Consider the following 21,395-nt stretch of genomic DNA (forward strand, 5'->3'; position numbering starts at 1 on the left):
AGAACAAACGCTCGCCCACGTGGTGCCGTCAGCAGATGGCAGAGCAGCGACGCACTCTCGAATCTATCATATGCCTGGATACTCCGGTTTCATCCCACATGCCAAACATTCACATGGGATTGGCCAAACACATCCAAATGTAGGACCCTCCTGAAAAAAATTGAACTGAAGTGAGGCTTTCCTGGGTAAATGAAGGGCATTACATTTATGCCTGCGTTAAAATAATCTCTCCTGGTTATGCCATATAATTACAGCCCATGTAAGCGTATGACTACACGCACACGTTACTCGTGTATTCGCACTTAAAACATTTTAAAAACCGCACAACAAACAGATCCTGAGAATAGGGTTGTAAATTTATTGTCCTTTATATAAAATGTACTATAATACACGGGGCAAATACTGCATGTTAAACAATACACAGCATATAAACATATGTACATTTAAAAAAAAAACACGGGCAAAATAAAGACAGGCCAAGACGCTGCCTTTTAGCAATCGGACAAAAGGGACAACACAGAAGGGCAGAATGCAGGCAACCGAAACGGGGCCGGCCTCTTTAACATCCACTCCCCGTGACAGCCGAGCCACGCGTGGCATAAGAAAGGTTTGCCTTTACAAAAACGTAAGAAAAATAAACCCCATCAGAAACAATACAGTACAATATGTACAAGAACTAAGGCTAAGGGCCAACTGGACCGGTGGGGAGGGGGGGGGGGAACGAGAGCTCGCCTGGGGTTCCCAGCTTTCCCCAAAGGCCAGTGGGATTCGTGTCCCCCCCCCCCCCCCAAATTGTCACGAGCGCCACTGCGGCCCCCCTCTCTCTCGCAGTCTAAGAAGTCACCACTTGAGGCAGGAGCGTCCGTCGGGAGCAGCCTCCACGTGCCTCGCAAACGACGTATACCGGCGGCGGCGCAGGCGAGAGGTTTTTGGAAGAGAGCAGCCCCCCCTCCCCACCTCCCCCCAAGCTGCCACTTTCGCCATGGTTTTTAGATGGAAGCGACGGGCCAAGTATCCGTGGCTGCTGGCGATCCGGCAGGAGTTACCTTATACTAGTCAGGAAATGAAATCCAAAATGCCCTGAGCACTGAAAATCAAACGATTCTGTTGAGCAATCACATTTGCCAGCTTCATGCCGTTGCGATTTTATTATTATTTTTAAACGACAGCAACACGGCAGATCACGCAACGGCGGGAGGCGCGTGCACGGGCGCTCGCCGATAGCGCCGTCGCACCGACACGCGAGCCGCCGAGTGCGACGGACGGTTGCCGCCGAGGTGCAGGTAGACACGGGCCAAACGGCGGCGCGCGCCCCTCTCTCTCATTGTGTCTTCTGAGGTTGCTCAATTCGCTGACCTCGCGTAAGTAAACTGTCACGGCGACCACATAAATAAGCGTGCGACTGACCGAGGGGGATCGGAGCACGTCACTTTGGTCACACGGGTGGGGTGGTCGACAAGGACGTGAAGAAGATGGAACACAACTCTCCCACCCCTCCCCCCGGCCCCCTCTTTATTCTGCAGGCTCGTCCAGCGGCGAGGGTCGCCGCATCACCGAGACCTCCCCTCCCCCCACCTTGGCATTATTTTTCCAGGGCACAGAGAGACGGCGGCCGATCATGGAAATGCCAGCTCGGGGCACGGAGCCGCTCCCGCCGGTGGGAACGCCGCCACGGGAAGGCGTAAATATCCACGTGTGCCACGCGGCGTGCCGCGCGACGCCCTCCCCCCCACTCCCACGGGCAGGAGGACGCCGGGACAGGAACCGGTGCCTGGTAGGAACGCCGACGCCGCCGCTTCCGCCACCGCCGGCGTTGGGCTCAGTTGAGCGTACCGCGGCAGTGCTCCGCTCCGCACAGGCAGGGAATCTTGTTCTCCTCGATGGGGAATTTGTAGTCGTAGGTGATCTCCTCGTTGACGTTGATGGCTTGCTTGGAGTAGATCACGATCCTCTTTTGCGACTCCACCGTGATGACCTTGGCGTAGCAGTTTGGCTGTGGATCGGCAACGCAGAGTCAGGCACGGTGCCCACACGGCCACCCGCGCTGCCGTGGTGACCTTCGGGTGTCATTTTGGCCGAGCAATGAGCAACTGAACAAAGGCGGCGTGTGTTACAAGGCAGTAGTCGGGGCCTCTGCCACTCTCCCATACACGACCTTTCTCAAGTTAAGCAGTGCAAGTTCTAAACGTTTCTGACCATCTTTGACCACAATTTAAAGCAAAGGAAAAAAGTGAGCACGTGAGCGCTTCCTAAATTCCGAAAAATGAAGTTTGACAAGTCTCCAAAAACCTTAAAATCATCGATGATGCCGTTCTCTTCCCCTTCTCTTAACTTCGCAGGACTAATTATGGACGTAATAATATTCCCAGCCACAGCCAACACCAGCGGCAAATTAATCGATCCTGGGCCATTCGTTTGCCAACCCGCACTGACCGGCGTGGTGAAGTATGCTCAAAACAAACTCCATGACCGACAGCCCCAGGGGAAGGCCTTTACCCAGCGGTGGACTGAAAAATGGCCGCGATAATTACGCTCGCGCGATACTCACGTTGCAGCTGTGGTTGATGAAGCGCGCCAGGTTTCCGACCTTGGTGGCATCGATGATGGTGTCGTGGTCGACGCGGAACAGGTAGCTGCTGCCGATGCCCTCCACCTCGTACCGCTTCTCCCGCATGTCGGCCACCAGCTGCGGAGCACGCGGAGCGTTCAACACGTCAGCATCACCGTCGCCAAGCAACGATCGATTCACTGCAGGATAAAAGCCCCCCCCCCCCTCGCCACCAAACTGCAACCATCAAACTCTCACGCTGCGACGTAGCAACCCATCCGGTACATGCACACGGGATGATTTCATCGCTCCATCTCCGACGGTTGACGTCCTCTCGAGGGCGAGTTACCTCCTTCGGTTGCCACTGACGTTAAGTTTTTGACCGCCGACTGTAACGTCTCTTCCAGCGACGCACCCTGGCCTAGCCCAGTTGCTTTTCTTAACAGGTATAAAAATGTCGTTAACCTTGCGCATATTATGTCATAACCGATTTATAACTGTAGAATCCAAGTATTGTTGGACACTAATAAACTGACAGACATGCAGACTGCATCCACAATGTGGGACCATTCTGAAAAATTATTTAGCAACTCAGCCAGGCCTTCCTGGATAAACAAAACAGTCAAAAACCAGACGCAGTAACGATCCAATTGTACTTTGTACTTATCGTAGATATCCTGCCAGAACTTCAACAACAAAGGGAGATTTGAGGATGCAACGCAAGCAGCTAACGAGCGCGCGGACACCCGGCGGTGAGCGTGGGCACGGCGAGGCTTACCTGTCGGATTCCCTGCCCCACGTACTCGATGACCATCTCCTCGGCAGCGATGGGCTCCAAGGCGAAGAGCCCCCACTCGTGGATCCGGCTCTTGGTGAAGCGCAGCTTCTTCTTGCGGAACTACCGGCGAGAACGACGCCGTTTTAACACAAACAAATCCCCTTCCCCGAGCACCATCCTCTGGCTAACTCAGGGGTCGAGCAACCGAACTAACAAGAAGAGCCCTTTTTTACAAATTCGGTACAAAATTCAAATTGTCAAGAGCCGCAATGCACGTGAAGACATACGTCGTACAGAGACGTACGTACATTACGTCACGAAGCAGTCTGTCAAGAGCCGCAGGTTGCTGACCCCTTGGCTAACTCAACACTTGTCTTGGGAAAAAAATAAACACCCCCTTCTGCACCGCAATCTCCAAACTCGCAAAACTCTCCGTCTTGTACAGCAGGGGAGGGGGGCAATCTACGTTCCCGTGCAACTTCATTTCATCAGGCTTGCGGCCACGCTTCTGAATGATAATCATCCGTCATTGGAAGCGAGTCGGCTACGAGAGGGAAACGTTCTGGACCTGGCAACACTGCGTTTGCAATTTTGAGACTAGTTTGGTGAAAGCCGCCCACCCTACCCCCCTCCCCCCACCGTGGATGTCCCGGTGCTGCCCTGGCTGTCCCCGGCCGACCCGGGGCTCGATGTCGTTGTTGTCGTTGTTGTCGTTGTTGGTGCTGGGCCCTGGTTGCTACGTCCGGAGCTGTGCCGCGCTGTTGTTCTCCTCTCTCTTGTATTTCCCTGCCCTAACGCCTCCAACACAACCCCAACCCCCTTCAACCCGAATGTAGATTGAGATGCTAAATACTATTCACCCATTGCTATCAATCCCAGAAGCAGGTCTGAGACTGTATAGTGTTTGGATAAGCGACCACCATGTATAAAGCACGTGTTGCAGGCCGCTGTCGGGCAGCAGAGGGCAGTGCAGTAAAAAAAATGTACGCACATTTAGAGATTAAACGCTTTTTGCAGAACCCAGCTACTCACAAGCGTTAACAAGAACTACATCCTGTGATCATATAACGCCCGTTTTGGCATCTTTGCATTGCTTGCATGTGAAACACAGGTATGGTTTTAAGGTTCTGGTATGAACATACAAGGCCCTGAATGGTCTGGCTCCCCCCGTTGGACCCAAGAGATCCGCTTGCCGTTCCGTACCCGGCACGTCACCTCCGTTCGTCAGACTCCGGTCGACTGCTGTACCCCAACACAAATGCTCGACCGCAACACGACCAATGGACCCCAACACGAGGCTTGTCTCCACGGTTGGCAGTGCATTATTTTCCTCCACTCCAAGATCGGAATCATTGCCCAAGGCCATCGGAGATTCAGATACCAGCAGTATTTTTAAACTTCATCCTAATACTTATTTTTATTCACTGGCCTTTAAAATTGTGTTTTTTTTTCCTTTCACGGTTATTGTTTTGCATTTCCCTTTTTATTTGTTTTAGATTGCACGGCTTTGGGACGTTGGTGTTTGTTCAAAGCGCTGTACTAAAAATAAGTAATATTGTTATTGTTGGTTATCTAATTGTTGCGAAAGGTCAAATAATCCGCACGACGTGGGGAGGAGGCCCTTACGCAGCAGGTGACTGGGACAAAAGGGCTGTGTAAATTGACATCGTTGTTGTTCTTGTCGAGGATGTAGGCGAGCTTTGGGGGTCTCGTGGATCCGCAGGCGGGACTCTGCCATGGACATCTCACCTTGAGCTGGTTGAACTTGAAGACGTCGCTGTCGGCCAGCACGCCCCCGATGCTGCCGATGGAGGCGAGGAGCCGGCGCTGCTCCCACCGGCGCTCAGAGCCGGCCCGTGCCGCGCTGCTACCCCCCTGCTGCTGCTGCAGCTGCTGGTTCATGGCGTTGGCGCCCTGCACAAAGACAAGGATCCACCGTGTAGCATTTAACAGACTATTGGGATAAGTGCCCTTAGTGAGCACCGACGAAGCAACACACACACGTACGCGTGTGTGCGTGTGTGTGTTCAATGTGACATGTACATCACCATGCAGGCATGAACAGTGCCAACAAAAAATTGAACAACACGCAGGACCAGGCATTCCAAGCACACGCGACACATGACGCAATCACGCAACAACGCACATGCCATGCAGAGTCCACGCACACACAACTGCTGGCAAGCGCGCGTATGCACACATGAACACGATCGCAAAGTAGGCCAACGCAGAGACAAGGAAGCACGCGGGCATAAAAATTAACGACCGTACTCAACGGGGTGCAGAGCGTTTGCCGAAACATAAAATGCTGCGAATAAATGTGCAGCCCGGGGCTTTGAATAAACTCTCTGCGAGTTTAACGAAGAAATGTTCAAGTGCCGCACGCAGACACCGAAAGCCGCACGCGGACGAAGGCACGGCACGAGCGGGCGCCACACAAAGGCAGGACGACGACGACGACGCGGCATGCAGCGGGGTTGGGGACCGGGAGCAGCTCACCACGATGGCGCCCTCTGCCAGCTGCCACATCACAGTGCAGCAGCAGAGACAGAAACCGCAGCATCACCGTAAAGAACACCCACCGGCTTCCGACAAAATCAACGCCGTCTCACGCAACTGAAGGGAGGACTAACGCAGAAACCACTTCGTTGTCAGAAGAGTTGGAGGCCCTGGTAGCCACAGGCTAACCGCGGTTTACCCCCATGTGGACAGACTCGCTGAAAACAAACAACACAATTCCAACAATACACAGGTGACCACTATACCTACCACTCACACATCCCCCTCCCCGGATCTACCCACCGGACTCTCGTGTTAATCTCATGGAGCTGCGCACCTTTACAAAGACGCTCCCAACGTAGACCCACTCGCGACGATTCCTTCCTGCACGTGGCTACATCATCTTGGGGCATACGTAGTCTTCCCCCCGTCCCCTTCCCGCCCCCCCCCTCAACACTTCCCCACCGACTGGAGGCTGTTAGGGGCTGCTCCACCAACCTGGATCTGCGAGGGGCTCTCCTGGCTCTTGCCCTCGCGCTTCTCCTTGTGGCTGAGCTTGTAGAAGCCCTCGCAGCGCGCGCAGCCCGACAGGTGCTCGCGCGGGCTCTCCTCGTCCTTCTTCTTCTTGCCCTTCTTCTTGCGGCCGTCCGGCACGATGCTGGGTGCCACGGGGTCAAGGGTAACGACGCAGATCTCCGGCGACGGCCGGCACGCCGAGACGGGCAAGGCGCGAGCTTTGCTCGTCACGGTCTCGAAACTTTTTTTTTTTAACCGGTCGTTGCACCGCCATTGCTTTGAAAATGACCGTGACACACGAGCCACCCCCCCCCCCACAACTGCACAAAACGCATTCAGTGTGCCTTGGTGAAAATAGTTAAAACACGTACACATGACAGATGCCTGGTTTTCCATTACGCGCTCGACCTGTGCTCGGCTTTGACATGGTGACACCTCACGTTACAGACACCTGTGTTTAAAAAGCCATCTCGTGACAGGCCATCCCCCTCCCCCCCCCCCCCCCCCCCGTGACCTGTAACAGACTGTTGGGTCGCAGCAGGAGTGCTGTCAGCGATCACTTATGAAGCCAGCCATGGCACGTGAGGGGGTTGTGTGGCTAAGAGAGCACCACGCCCAGCTGCCTTTGTCCCGCCAGTGCCTATGTTTACTCACCAAACGTTAGCCTTACATTCAACCAGCCCGCACTTACAATTAGCACGGTTGGCGATTAGCACGGTTGGCTATGTATTACGTGAAAGAAGTTCAATAACCATGCATACGTGTCCAGGGAGGCCGAGGGCAGTTCATATAGCCACCACTGACGTTTTCCATGGCTGGGAATCAAACTCGCATTGCCACGTTCGTAGCGCGGTCTGCTCACCGCTCCGCCACTGATCCACCCAATGTACACGTGCCCACACACACACATACAGAAGCACTGCTGGTGAAGTCAAGGATATGGCAGTGCCAGACCCAGTGTGTTTCGTTCAGCCAGTCGGGCCCCCCCTCCTGCGTGAGCAGCTTGCTGTAGATCTCCTTCATGTATAGGACGTCCTCCATGTCGATTCCGGCGCTCCAGATGTCGTACAGGATGGCCATCTCCTCCAGCTCCGTGCGCTGCTTGTACAGAGGCAGCTTCTCTTCAAAGTCATCGTCGTCTTCTTCGTCCTCCTCCTCATCCTCCTCGCCGCCCACATCCTCCACCTTTTCTTTCTCGGCGCGGTGGTCCGAGGCGGCGGCGGCGGCGGTGGAAAGAGCGCCCCGGTCCTCCGCCGTTTCCACGCTTTTGCTGTCTGCGGTTACAGCGGTGGCGGTGGCGGCAGCGGCATCCGTTTCCCGCTTGTGCCGCATCTCCCCGGGCTCGCGCTCGCGCCTCCCTTCTCTGTCGCGGCCGCGCACCTCCCCCGGCTCCACGTCCTCCATCACCTCTCCTGGCTCTGCGAGGAAGCGCAACGCAAAACGCACGCACCGGCCAGCGATTAAAACCACCAAAACTATACGCTGAAGAAAACCCGGTTATCTACTCCGGACATAGACGCACGCATTACAATGCATCCAGTCAGGCACGAACATCAGCGAGCGGTGTGACGGAACGCATCGGTGGGCGAGCGTCAACGCGTGGGTGAGCGGCAACGCATCTCTGGGCGAGGCAGAATGATTGACGAGCGTGGACGATGATGGGCGAGTGTAAGCTCGTCCGCTCACCTGGCTCGGTGTCGGTGATCTCCACCTCGTGCTCCACGTGGAGCTTGTGGATGTCGCTGTCCATGCGCTCGGTGAGGCGCCGGGCCCTCTCGTCGTTCTCAGAGCTCCCGTCCGCCCCGTCCTGCGCCACCGGCGCCGCGCCCTCGCCGCTCGGGGCTTTGCGCGCGGCGCATTCGCTGGGCGACGGCAGCTTCGCATAGCTGTGCTCCACGTACAGCTGCTGCTGAACCAGAGACACCTCCTCCTCCTTCTCCTCCTCAAGCTCCAGCTGCATCAGCTCCTCCACCTCGGACGTCGGTTCGAACGCCTCGCTCTCGCGGTCGCTCCCGGCCACCCGGGGCTTCATCGCTGTGAGCGCCACGTCGGCCAGAACGTCCAGGTCGCGGGTGGTCGCGGCCTGCCGACCGATGCGGTGCAGGGGCGAAGCCCAGTTGGCGAGCTCGAGCAGCGAGTTGGCGCTCAGGCGCTCCTTGCACCAAAGCCGCTCGTCCTCGCTGTCCACGGCACCGACGCCACGCCCCGGCGTGGAGGGCGGGTCGCCCGACGACTCGGACGACTCCCACCCGGGAACGCCGTACACGTAGGGCGACTCGGAGGGGTCGCTGGGCGTCTGGTGGCGCCGCGGCCCGTCGTGGTGGTGGTGGTGGTGGCCGCGGGCTCGCCCGCGCGACCTCGCGTGACCGTGCTCGGGGGGCGGCGACTTCACGAGCGCCGCGTGGTCCAGCGGGATTTGATGCTGGGGCGACGCGGCCGCGATGGCGGCTGCGACGGCGACCGCCGGCTCCGCAGTCGGCGGAACGGAGGCGGCAGGGGAGGGGGCCGGCGCGGCGTCGACTTGCTGGACGTCCTTGGGACCGGGCGTCGTCGGTGCCAGCAGAGTGGACGTGGAAGATGCGGGAGAGGTGATGGTTTGCAGCGAGAAGTCCGAGTCGGAGAGCGCGGCGTGCGAGTCCCGGCCGGGCGTTCGCGGGAGGTCGCTGTCGGCGTCCTCCGCGGGCTGCGGTGGGGGCGGCGGGGGCGAAGGCGAGCGATGCTGCGCGCCGCCGCGTTTCCTCTTCACCGGGGTCTCCGGGCCCGAGTCGCTCTCCTCCGTTTTAGCGCTCGGCGGCGTCAGAGGGGTGCCGGCAGATTTGGGTGCTGCTGGAACCTGTGAAAAAGAAAATTAAACGATTTTTAAACAAAGTTGGTTGAGACACACGTTCACACACACGCACATTCACACACACAGGTACATTCACACACACAAGTACCAGGTGCAAGGTTCGTACACAAACCCGATTTTTTTTCCCCATGACGGATGACTGGTTTTCTATTTAGAACACCTACCTGTACTCAGCGTTGACAAGTCCAATGGGATGAACACAGTGACGCCATCTCATCACAGGCAAATGTACGAATGAGCCGCTTCATATGCTGTGGTTGTTCATGGAGATCAGTCTAGTTTACTGCTACCCACAAAATACATTTTCAGCTTAAGAGCTAGTAAACGCGCCGCATGAAGAAATCCCTAAACCACCACCCCGAGATCTGCGCAGACCTTAACAACAGGTCATGCGCAACTGACAGCTCGAGATGCCTGGTAAACACGAGGCCGCTAGGATAGCCCTGGTGTCAAAGGGGCACCACACCCTTTGAGTCTGTAAACAAGGGCATTTTTACTCTGGTCATAGAATATTTCAGGTCTTCGGTGACCGACTGCCACATGGTAGAGTTGCCGAGTACTTGAGTATCACGAGAATGAAAGAGGTCTGCAAATGCACACTTCAATTGAGATTTAAACAAATGATAAGTGGAGGACACCGATGAAGATGCTGGACGCTGTAACACGGGTACAACCCTACATCACCGACCTGGAACTGACTGTCCGGTGCCGTCTCGACAGGTGCCGTTTCTTCTGGTACCTCCTCAGTCTTCTTGCTCGCCTCAGCAGCAGGTTTCGGCACTGAGAGAGAAACGCTGACCGTCACGACGCGCCCTGGCGGACAGACACGAACCGCAGCAGGCAGCGCGGTAGATTTAGCCGCCACCCAAGATACAACGCAGATGCAGCGATGCGACGCGGCTCGCAGTAATTGTTAATAAACGTCTGGAAGAGCAACAGAAAACGACTTCCAGAAAACGGGGGCGACATGCCGTAGGGCCACGTGGAGCAGAGCGCAAACCTGCAACAGCAGCGGCCGTGTCGGCCTCCTTCACGCCGACTTCCACCTCCTCCACGCCGGCGTCCACCTTCACCACCGAGGCCTTGTTGACCGTCGGCACTTTGAAAACGTCCTTCCCATCGTCGTCCGCCTCTTCCACCTCCTCGTCCGAAGAGGAGCTACTCTCGTACTCCGAGGAAGACCCGTCTTCGCTCTCGGACGACGAGGAAGACGATGACGACGACGATGATGACGATGACGACGACGAGGACGACGACCCTGATCCCTTGACCGAGGCGTTGCTCGAGGCCTCTTCGGCTGGCGAAGGAGAAAACACGTCTTTTTAAACATCACGATAGAAAAGCCTTGGTCTTTTTACTGCGTGTGCATTCACGTGCGAATCGTTCAACTCGTTTGTGCGCTTAGGGAAAAAGGGTTAAAAACGTTACCGTTCGAATCGTCGTCCGAGTCGCGGGAAGATTCCTCGGACTCCTGCAACAATAAAGGGCAGTCACTCATATATATATATATGGCATTTCGATCCCTGGGTCACAATTTTACAGGTGTCAAAATACCACGTCTCTTGGGAGCCAGCCAGGGCTGCGTGCCAGGATCTTACGGTGACGAGGAAACTGCCCGTCAACCGTGCCGCCGGGGCCCACCTTATCGGAGCTCTCCTCCTCTCCCTCGCTGTCCAGGTCCAGGGAGCGCGCGCGTTTCTGCCGCTGCTTGGCGGGGGGCTTGTCCCGCTTCATGGGGGGCAGCGCGGCTTCCTTGCCCTGCTCCGACTCTGTGGGAGAGGAGGGTCGGGATCAACACGAGCGGGCGCCAAACGCGTCGCACGTGCGGCACCTTTGGTCGGTCCCGCGGGGGTCACGGGGGGTTACTTGACCTATTTCACGGAGCTGATCGGTGCGGGTTATCCCGCATGGTGGTCAAGTTTCACATTTGAAGTTGACTTTGTTTAACCAGGCGAGAACTCGAGCCTCGTTGTCAGCAGCGACCTGGGTCACCGCAACGACAAAAGCCACGAAGCCAACAGAGAGATCAGAGCGTAAATCACCGTTTCACCGATCAAACCACTACCCAGGTTCCAACCTGCTTAGCTTGAGGTCGGATGTGAACCGGGGCTTTCTGGGCGATTCGATCATAGCCCAGTGCAAAATAGCAGAAGAAAAAGAGAAATCAGCTGGAGTGATGCGCAAGAGGGAAGGAGGGACACACCGGGCCACCGCTCCGGCCACTCCGGTTACAATTATGAAACGGTGGCTATCGCGGTGGCTATCGCGGTGGCTATCGCGGCAGCAACTTCGACAAACGGCGGTGGCGCGCTTGGCCGTGTGAGGTGCCGCTCTCCCCGCTGCCAGTGGGTGAGCCAACCGACCTTCCTCGTAGTCGTAAGCTGGAGTGGAGGGCCTCATTCTCTTCGGGTCGCTCATGGAGTCGCCCTCTGGTGGGTCTTTCCTCTTAACCTACACGCAAAAAAAAACAGACAGCATGGCAATGAGGAACAAAACTACTTTAATTTACAAATAAAATTACAAAAAACACAGAATCGGGTTCGGGTTCCCGATTGGAGTTTATGGTTTGGATATAGAGTTTAAGAGTAGGGTTTAGAGCAGGGATCGGCAACCAAAATAACAAAAAAAATTCGAATTCGGTAAGAAACTTAATATTTCAAGAGCAGCAATGTATCAGAATAAAAGATGAGCCTTAATAAATAACGTCCCGAAGCAGTCCTTAAAGAGCCGCATGCAGCTCCGAAGCCACAGGTTGCCAACCCCTGGTTTAGAGGGTTGGGGTTCTGGGTCATGATTCTGAGAGGGTATTCCACAGCACAACCTGCCTCTGCATTTCCCATCGTTTCCTACCTCCCCCCACCACCCCCACCACCCCCACCACCCCCACCCGAGTGACGAGTGGCTTCCCCACACAGCTGACGACCGGCCCGTCGGCTCTGTGCTGCTCACCTTGAAGGACGGCATGTGGAGGCCACGGAAACCCATGGCCATGCCAAGGCCCTCCACGCCGAAGGGCCCCCCCTTGGCCAGGCTGTCGTACAACATCTCCTTGGGCCTCGGGCGATCCTCGTCCCTCGTCTGGCCTTGGGCCAGGGACGGCTGTTCGCTCTGCAACACGACACGTACGCGAATCTGAATAAGCGCATTGTCCTCAAAGGCTCCGAGAATGGGAAGTGTGACACTGCCGAGCACGGCGTTCCTCGGTAGTGCGTACACACTCTTACGTACATTGACACACACCAAAACTATTACTCTCATATGCGCCCTATGTGGGCTCACATTAAATCACCGATTGATGAATGAGTGCGTTGTGCCCAATTACAAACATTAGAATCCGGCTTCATTGGGTGCGACAGTGCGCAACCAAACCGCATCGACTGCGCAGTGAAATAATGACGCAGCGTTGATTGTGTTGCAATCGATCTCTCGTGATAGCATCTACCCATTGATTGCACTGATATTGCAGTGTATCTAAGAGGCCTTGGCTCTATCCCTAACCCGCATTTGCGCCAAATAAATTAAAACCCTTTTCCCTCACCAAACCCTTTTCCATACGCGCATTAACAAGCAGCATGTCCAGGAAATTACTCAATTGGAACACAGTTTACATAGCAATCATCGCCCCCTGCTGCAAAACTGTGCAGGACCCTCCTGAAAAAGGCATGAGACTCAATGAGGCCTTCCTAGGTAAACAACTGCTGCCACTCAGAATTCCAGAAACAATTCTGAGCGGCAGCAGCAGCAGCAGTAACGTTGAGAGTAACGGCGCTTTTCATGACAGCGCAAGCTCATAGACTGCCGCGCCGCCTCCCGCACCTTGGCCTTGCTTTCCCGCAGGTCCCACCACAGGTCAAAGGTCTTGAAGGCCACCATCTCCACCATCTTGCGAACGATGTCACGCGTCATGATGTTCTTCATCTCGAGCACCAACGTGCTCAACACCTCCTCTACGGTCAGGCGGTGAGGCTCCTCAAAGTCCATCGAGTTGGGGTCAAAGGTCGGCAGGCGGAAGGACCCGAAATTGAATTCAGACTCCCCGGTTGCGGGGCCGCCACTGTTCCCTGCACTCCTCGCGGTACTCCCGCCATCGTAGTGCTGGAAGGGGAAGCCTGCATTCATGCACACATGCACGCATGAACGCACACACGCACGGATGCACGGGAAAGAGAGATTTACTATCACCCTGCGACGTCCATCATCCTTCTTCACCCTGTTGTTCCCACCCATCCGCCTCACCATTCTGACATGAAGATTGTGTAATTAGATGAAAGCCCACGCAGATAAAGCCTCTCTTGCAAGGCAAACCTCAGGCGCAAACAACTAAAGTGTGGCACAACAATTAGAAAACAAACATACCACTGAAAAAAATGGTTCACAGCAAAGTTAATTTAAAAGCGTGCGAGATCATACGTGAACATCGTTGCAGTTATGCACTTCAAGCAAACAAGACGCACAGGTTATAGATTCTGAAATAAGCAGCAGCTCCACTCCACGCTGAGGTCATCTACTACAGCAAGTCAACAAGGTTTAAATAATGTAGTCGCTATTGCTCAGTAACATGCAGAGTGCAACATCACACAACGGCAACGGTGAGAGTTTTAAAACTATACATACATATCGACAGCACACACAGGAAGCACAGGGCAACGTACCGGCAGGTCCATCATCCGCGCCGGCGCCTTGGTACATGAACCCTTGCCCCTGTCCCGAGTAGACGGCGTCGCGCACCATGTCCACCACCAACTCGGCCATGTCGGCCGGTAGCGCCGAGAAGGGCGTGTGATGCTGCTCGCTCACCAGGAAGGGCAGCCGATCGTGCAGCGAGTACAGCACGCGGCTCACCACCTGCGTCTGCGCCGCGTAGGGCACGGGCGGGGCCCCCAGCCGCGCCAGCGCCCCGCTTATCAGCTCCATGACGCCGTAGAACTCGGAAGGCTGCGCCAGCGGGGCCGAAACGGCGCCCGCCACGTGCCCGGGGTGCGGCGGCGGAGGCATGGGGGGCAGCGGCGGGATGTGCACGGAGTAGGCGGCACCCGGAGGCGGTGGAGGCGGCTGCTGCGGCACGTAGCCCGGCAGGGGCGGCACCGGCATGCCCGGCATAGCAGAAGGGATGGGCAGGGGAGGCAGCATGGACGCCGCCGGGCCCCGTGATGGCAGCGGAAGGGAGATGCCCGTCCCGTGGCCGCCGTGCTCCGCCAGCGGGGACGCCTCGCCGTCCGAAATCTCCATGTCATCGCCAGATTGCTGCCCGGACTGGCCAAGGTGAATATTCCCATCACAATCATCATTATCATCATCATCAAATCACAAAAAACGACTTCATTAGATTGCATGCATAACATTTAAATTCATACTCTACACTGATGCGTGCGTTAACTAGTCTATGCAATGATACATGCCTTACAAGGAAAAAAAATGCCGATAGGAAATTACTGCCACGTACGTCCATGTGGTTGGTGGGCGTGCCGATTTCTACGGTGATGCCTGTGATGTCGCTTGCCAGCATGACATCGCCGGGCTCCTGCATGGTCACCAGATATTCTTCCTGGTGCTGCGTCGCCCCTACTGCCAGCTTGGCCACAGAGCCGTCCGAATAGAGTTGCTGCTTTGCACTTTCCTCGTCATCGTCCGAATCCGACGTGGCCTGCAGGAAAGAAAACTTGTCCCGCTGTTCCCTGAGCAGCATGGCGATGCGCGAGTCCAGGCTCGACTGCTGCTCATCCACCACCGCCTCCTCGCGCTTCGCCGGGCTTTCCTGCTCCGCCGGCGGAGGCTCCGGCGGTTGAGTCTGCGGTGGTGGCGGCAGCAGCGGCGGCTGGTGGTGGACAGAAGTGCTGGCGTTCTGGGCATCGACGCCGCAGCCAACGCCGTCAACGGCCAACGCCGCGTCCGGCACAATTTCAGGAGACGTCGATTTGATCGGCGACTCGGACTCGCCGGGAACGAGGGGAGCGGTTGCTGGCACGCTGGCGGGGGGCACCGATGTGGGTGTCTGTGTCCTCTCGGGGCTGTAGAATCCGGGCGGGGGCCCCGTGTTGCCGTAGTAGTCGGAGCCGCCGCCCCGGTGTCCCGTCTCACCCAAGTGGTAACCGTCCGGCTCGGGTTGCGCGGGAGGAGGCGCTTGGAACTCCTGCTCTGCCGGGGGTAGCATGAACGGAGGCGGAGGGATCTCGGGGTAAGGAGGGAAGGCTGGCGAGAAGAGGGGAGGCGGTGGCGGGAAGTCGGGTGGATAGCCGGCGCCCTCCAGTGGAAACTGCTTGGCGTACGGCGGAGGGTAAGGCGGCTCGGGGGCCATGAAATGCATGGGCGGCGGCGGGGGAGGCGGCGGCGGCGGCGGGTAGTGCGGCTCTTGTCTCACGCCGTACGTGTCCGTGTACGGGCCGTCGTGCCTCCGCGAATTAAAGCCAGCCGGTTCCAGAGGCAGGGGCGGATAGGAAAACACAGGCGTTCCCTGCAAAGACAAGAGAAAGCTCATCTCCGTTCGTCACCCAGCCAAAGCCACAATGTCTCGGCTACGAATCTACGTCCCTATTGCTCTGACACCAATGCATCCCTACAACGATGTCATTGAAAACGAGTTGTTCCAGTTCTTAGTTTACCGTACACTCCGGTGAATACAATGTTATTGGTTGTCTTAGAAAGTTTGTTTGTCATTATAACTTCAGGTGTGCCACTCCCTGTCTCCAACCGTGCTTCTTAATTATGTTGTTATACTTGTGCGAGGTGCGATGCCTCAAGCAATAGATGACGATGGTGATGATATGCGAGTCTACAGCTGTGCTACGGGTTTCTGTGGGAGTTTTCAGATCTCTGTACATAAGTTGTTCTACGTGTTAGTTTACTCTCAACACCTACTTGGAGACTTGTTTTATACTTCTAATAAGTGACGACGATGATGATGACAGCAGCGTGGAGCGAGAACTGTAAACACCGACGCCTCACCTGTGGCGCGGTGGGGTAAGGCGAGTCCTGGGTGTACGGCGTTCCGGGGCCCTGCCGCGGCGTACTCTGCGTGGACGAGGAGTGCGGCGTGAAGGGCGGTGCAAACGAGCCGGACCCCGAGCCCGCGTAGCCGGTGTCCTGAGAGTACGGCGTGCCGGAACGCGCCGTCGGGGACGGGCCGGCCGTGCTCGTTTCGGACGTGCGCCGGATTCGCGGGTCGTTAGCCTTGGGGGGGGGGGGGGGGGGGGGGGGGTGATGTCGCAAAATGAAATTAGGGTGGGGAGTGAACCTGGCTTTTGTTATTTTACCACTGTAGCAGTGCCTGCCAGCTCCTCCAACTGCAATGCTATTGGTCTGACTGATGTTCAGCTGTGATACGTACATGTAGAGATTCTCTATTTAGACTGCTGGATGAGGGATTCCCCAGTGTGCGGGTCATAGGGGGCTATTTGACCGTACACTACCGTGCTGGTCAGTGCAGGCTCGTGACAGTGGGCAGCAAAGAAATGGGAGCTTAGTAGTTTAAAAAAAGGAATGGATTTTCCACAACCGTGTCTGCTTATACTTGGTGGTCGCCCATCCAAGCACTATCCAGGCTCAACGTTGCTTCGGTGGGTGGACAATTAAAGCAGTGCGATGTGCGCCGCAGAACAACCTCTCAAGGTGCTCTTCACTTTGCTCACCTGTATAGGGCTCGGGGATGGGAGGTGGAAACATCTCCAAGCGTGGCCGGCTCCCAGTGGGAACCGACTGCGGCGTGAACTGGCCACTCACAATCAGATCGTAGTACTTTTTCCTCTGCTCGCCTGCAGGACACGCACAGGAAACGATGTACTTTATACGGCAGCAACGGTGGCGTTTACAGTCTCACAGCAGCAGTCCACTCTGTCATTTATACATCTAAACACCAATAAATACACAAAACATGTTTTTTAATATGCCCAGGTTTGGCAGTGTCCAAATTTCGGCGGTTTCAATTATATGCTATATAAATCTAAACTGTATTGTACAAATATTTGAAACAGGCATTCTCAAGCATCCAGATAATATTTCTTAGCTTTCTTTGTAACCTTTACTGTAAACATTTCAAAATAACTTTTATGAATTGTACATAGCAATCTCAATGCAACCGCAACTTAAGAGGCTTTGTGAAGTAAAAAAAAAAACACTGCATCGGGGTGGAAAGGCAGGGGAGTAAGGGCAGAGAAACAGAATCAGAGCCTTTATTTAGACTGGAGGAATCCGATGAGCTATGCAGCTCTTTTTCACAGACATCCAGTATGGGCGGCTCATCAGAGCAATGTGTGAGAACCCCACGGACACAGCGTTGCACACTGGCCTTTGATGTCGAGCTGCGCGTGGATGATGCTGCCCATGACGGAGGTGTTGTGCAGGTTCTTGACGGCCTCCTTGGCGCCGCGCACCGTGGTGAACACCACCTTGGCAAGGCCCAGGTGCTTCCTGTTCTTGGGGTTGTAGACGATCTCCACCTCCTCCACGTCCCCGAAGCGCTTGCACATCTCGACCAGGAAACTCTCCTTCACATTGTCGTTGAGCTTCACGAACGTCACCTCCTTGGGCGGGATCTGTCCTACGTAATGCTCATCGATCTGGAACAAACGACAACAGACGGACGTTTGTTAACAACGCTTTAAAACGTACATGAATGCAACACATGCTGTACCGTGCACTGGTACATAAACCACAGTATATATTTGGACTGAAATCGTCTATCCACAGGCCTTTGGCAATCTACTGCTCCATGAAGGTCTCCCCCATGCCATGTTGGTCATAGGAGTTATTTGCCTAGAAGTCACAACACTTCCAGTGTGGGTTGAAGGTGGGAAGCATAAACCCGGGGGCGTAGAGCGTACAGTACAACCATGGATTTGGCTTCCATATCGTCAACCACGTGGCCCTGCAGCAACCTTTGACCAACTAGCGTGTGTGATGGTCACCCGTACGAGCACAGGTCGAATATCCAGGATGCATGCTGCTTAGCGTTCGATATCTGACAAGTTCGGCTGAATTCTAGGTGATTTGGTGATATGCATGAATGGTGGGTCTACGAGTCGCTACGTGTGAAATGTTTGGCGTTCATTTCCTTGGCGCTTTTATTTTGCTTCAGCGTGATGGAGCACAGCACCTTGAATTTGGGGACGGGGAGGTCGACCTCTCTTGTCCGCGCCCAGAACCGCTTGTGCCGCGGATCGCGAACTCTGTCCACGGCTGGGAATCCCGCATTCTGCACGCAACCACAAGTCGGAGCTTCGAACGTTTGCACCACGCACAGTCTTGTACCGAGAGCCCTGCAATCTCGGCGAATGCCGCTTACACTTTAACAGTGCTGTCTTCATGTCTGACAGCAGTTAAAAGTCAGAGCGTATCCCCCCTGCTGAGCAATGGAAAGCGCTCGTATATCTCCAACGGCGGTCACGAGCCAGCGATGGAAATTCCACATTTCTATGGCGGCGATTAGTTCCTTCACCGCTTACCACAATAAGCAGTTGTCATGTTGTGGTCTCTCTAAAAAGACTGCGATGATGGTCGGTTTAAACCAACCACTGAACGGTCTGCCATCAGCACCACAGGGCTGGACAGCAACACCGCCACAATAAAAACACACAATACCGTCACTGCCATCAATGATTAAGACGCCGCCCAGAACGTGGCAACATCTCCCGCCGAGGCATCTCCTCCCACCGTGAACTCACCCGTCACTCCGCGCGGTGGGTTCAATTCACAACCTCCGAGGGAGGTTCCCACCTCAAAGGGAGGCACCCAAAACCAACGTCGTCACCACCGCCGCCGCCCAAACCCCCAACCGCTCCCGCTACACTCACGGGTAGCGAGAAGGTGGCGCCGTCGTATCGGTAGACCTTCTGGTGGCCCTTCTTGAGGGCCGGGTCCACCAGGAGCTTGTATCCTTTCCACTGCTGCTGGCCCGACGGGTGCGAGGCCGCCGGCGCTGAGCCTCGCCTTTCGCCGCTCGCCGAGCCGTGATCCATCTCTGCCGCGAGTGCTCACTCACACCTAGCGCGGTGAGTGGGCAGGCACGCGAGAGAGACAGGGAGGGAGGGAGGGAGAGGGGGGTGCAGACGGCGAAGTGTTTATGAGTTTAGTTGTTTAGGAAGGACAAGGGGCCGCGGGCCCCCAAGGACTCGCGTGACCGCCCGAGTCGCTGTCAACACCGCGGTCGACTGCGTGAGACAAGGGACCCCCCCCCGCCCCCCCGCCCGCCCGCCCCCCCGCCCGCCCCCCCCGCCCCCCCGCCCGCCCCCCCCGCCCCCCCGCCCCCCCGCCCGCCCGCCCCCCCGCCCGCCCGCCCGCCCCCCCGCCCCGCAAGACACCGATAGAACCAGCGAGGCGTGACGCACGGAGACCCCGGCGAGACCGCCACGAGAAGACGCGGCGAGGCTGCGTGACGCACCGCCAAGGTGCCGAGAGCGAGCCGGCGGTACGGGACCCCGGGAGACCCCCGTGACACCGCGCGAGGCAAAAGAGTTCCCCCGCAAGACGCCGCGCGATCGGAGGCAGCGACGGCGCACAGGAACCACGACGGCGCGGAGTCCCCGCGACTCGCCCCGCGGCCCCTCCGGCCGCGCGCAGGGGGCCCGCGGCCGACCCCCAATCCGAGCGGAGGAGCCTCGAGGCGGGCGAGCGGTCAGGCTGGCGGGTAGGCGGGAGCCCTCGGGATAGGCCTCGCTCGCCGTCGCACTCACCCGGGGCGGCGCCGGAGGCATCGCGACGGTTGCCCCGCGCGTGGCGAGCAGGAGGAGGAGAGGAGTCAGGGCCGCTGTGACGGGGCCCGGCGCGGGGGCGGTGGGCCGAGACCCGGAGCCGGGAGCCGAGGCCGGGGTCGGGGGCCTCCTCCTCTGCTCCTTGTGCCGCTCAGGCCGCGCCTCCCGACGTGCACCGCGAGGGCGCGCGCCTCGCCTACGGAGGCCCGCGGCGGAACGCGATTGCGAAATGGAGCGGCGAGGAACTCCACGCCCGCCCGCCCGCTCGCTCACTCACTCGTACCCACTTTAACTTCCACAACACTGAGGGGGGTTGTTGTTGTTGTTTGTGGGGTGGGGGCGTTTAGATCGCGTGGATATTAATGCGGTGTCGTTAAAAGCCGCCGCTGCCAGCTCGCGACACAGCCGATAAGTGAGGGGGTTGTCACGCAAACAGAACGCGACAATTCGTGACGGGTTGTGAGTTGGAGAGCAAATCCACAACACCCACAACATCAACAACATTAACAACATCCACAACATTAACAACATCCACAATATCAACAACATCCGCAACATTAACAATACTCATTCTGTATTCTGTACTCAGAATTAATATAATCTCAATTGTAAATGTACTCAGATTTACAATCTCGATTGTAAATGTACTCAAGATTGTAATGTTGTGGATTCATATGAGATTATAAATGTGGTTTTACTTTACAACACAATCGGTGTGCTGTGTACTGTTATGTTTTGTATGTTCTGCTCACGTGAGAAACCTTACTAATTGGCTGCGTCGGGTGGTGGCGGGTTTCACGACACCACATTTATATATTTATGCGATCGCACCCAAAAAAACCCATCTATTATGAATTACATTAGTCGCGAAAGCCTCCTAACTCGGTGTTAAACCCCTTTAACTCGTTCACTTTCCCCGCGCCTCCTCCACCACAACGCTCCAATAATCCCGTCACACGCGGACCACCACCACCACCCGCAGCTGGCCGCCAAGGCTCTCCGGCAATCACAAACACACAAACAAAGCGACCTCTGCGCCGCTTCCCAAGCATCGTGTGCCCCGCCAGCAGCGATGAAGACAGGCGACGTTCAAGCGACGAGCTAATTAGACTTTGACGAATAGAAGTGGCGTTCACTTTGGGCAGGAGTACGTCCACGTGGTCGTGAGATCGAGGCGCGTGACTGCCACGTGGCATCAAAGACAACGCCGCGGGCGCAGCGGGAAACGGAATCGCCCAGATTGTTTTATTTTGTTGCCATGGTGTTTGGGTTTAAACGATATACGTTCGGCTTTTAACTCATCACTTGCGTATGAAAATAAAACATGTTAGAAATGCTAAACGTGTTGGGGAATAATGCGTGTCGGTGGAGCAATTATACATTCACTGTTCAAGTAACATTTGTCAAACGTGAACATTTTATAAATCATGCGAATGAGAGCACAAGTACCGTATGTGTCCTGTGCGAATATCGCAGAGTAGTGTACATAAATAGCAGAGCAACACGTGTACCTGTGTATACCGT

At 56.2% G+C, this 21,395-nt stretch overlaps 1 protein-coding gene across 1 annotated transcript; it reads right to left on the minus strand.

The window, feature by feature from the left end:
* Positions 1-343: 343 nt before the first annotated feature.
* LOC133348305 (histone-lysine N-methyltransferase SETD1B-like) lies at positions 344-20,780 on the minus strand. Its single transcript, XM_061561042.1, has 22 exons — positions 19,854-20,780; positions 18,975-19,164; positions 18,278-18,376; positions 17,471-17,741; positions 16,820-16,937; positions 16,132-16,360; positions 14,633-15,640; positions 13,842-14,442; positions 13,006-13,298; positions 12,139-12,297; positions 11,553-11,640; positions 10,831-10,958; positions 10,618-10,660; positions 10,190-10,486; positions 9,878-10,002; positions 8,028-9,174; positions 7,283-7,759; positions 6,324-6,487; positions 5,076-5,240; positions 3,327-3,446; positions 2,549-2,686; positions 344-1,993 (listed from the first exon to the last, which is right to left on the minus strand). The coding sequence occupies exons 2-22, from the start codon at positions 19,137-19,139 to the stop codon at positions 1,820-1,822; spliced, it is 6,009 nt and encodes a 2,002-aa protein (XP_061417026.1). The 5' UTR covers positions 19,140-19,164; positions 19,854-20,780; the 3' UTR covers positions 344-1,819.
* Between the last annotated feature and the right edge of the window lie 615 nt (positions 20,781-21,395).

This window comes from Lethenteron reissneri, chromosome 27, assembly GCF_015708825.2.
Source record: "Lethenteron reissneri isolate LAM-NWPU_2019-01 chromosome 27, ASM1570882v1, whole genome shotgun sequence".
Lineage (NCBI taxonomy): Eukaryota > Metazoa > Chordata > Hyperoartia > Petromyzontiformes > Petromyzontidae > Lethenteron > Lethenteron reissneri.

Bases quoted from the DNA above. Each gene is read 5' to 3' on its own strand.
- LOC133348305 (XM_061561042.1), bottom strand. From the start codon at position 19,139: ATGGATCACGGCTCGGCGAGCGGCGAAAGGCGAGGCTCAGCGCCGGCG. The intron at 14,443-14,632 runs GTACGTGGCAGT...CACCTTGGCCAG, and splicing joins CGCCCACCAACCACATGGAC to TCCGGGCAGCAATCTGGCGA. The intron at 3,447-5,075 runs GTGAGATGTCCA...TCTCGCCGGTAG, and splicing joins TCAAGTTCAACCAGCTCAAG to TTCCGCAAGAAGAAGCTGCG.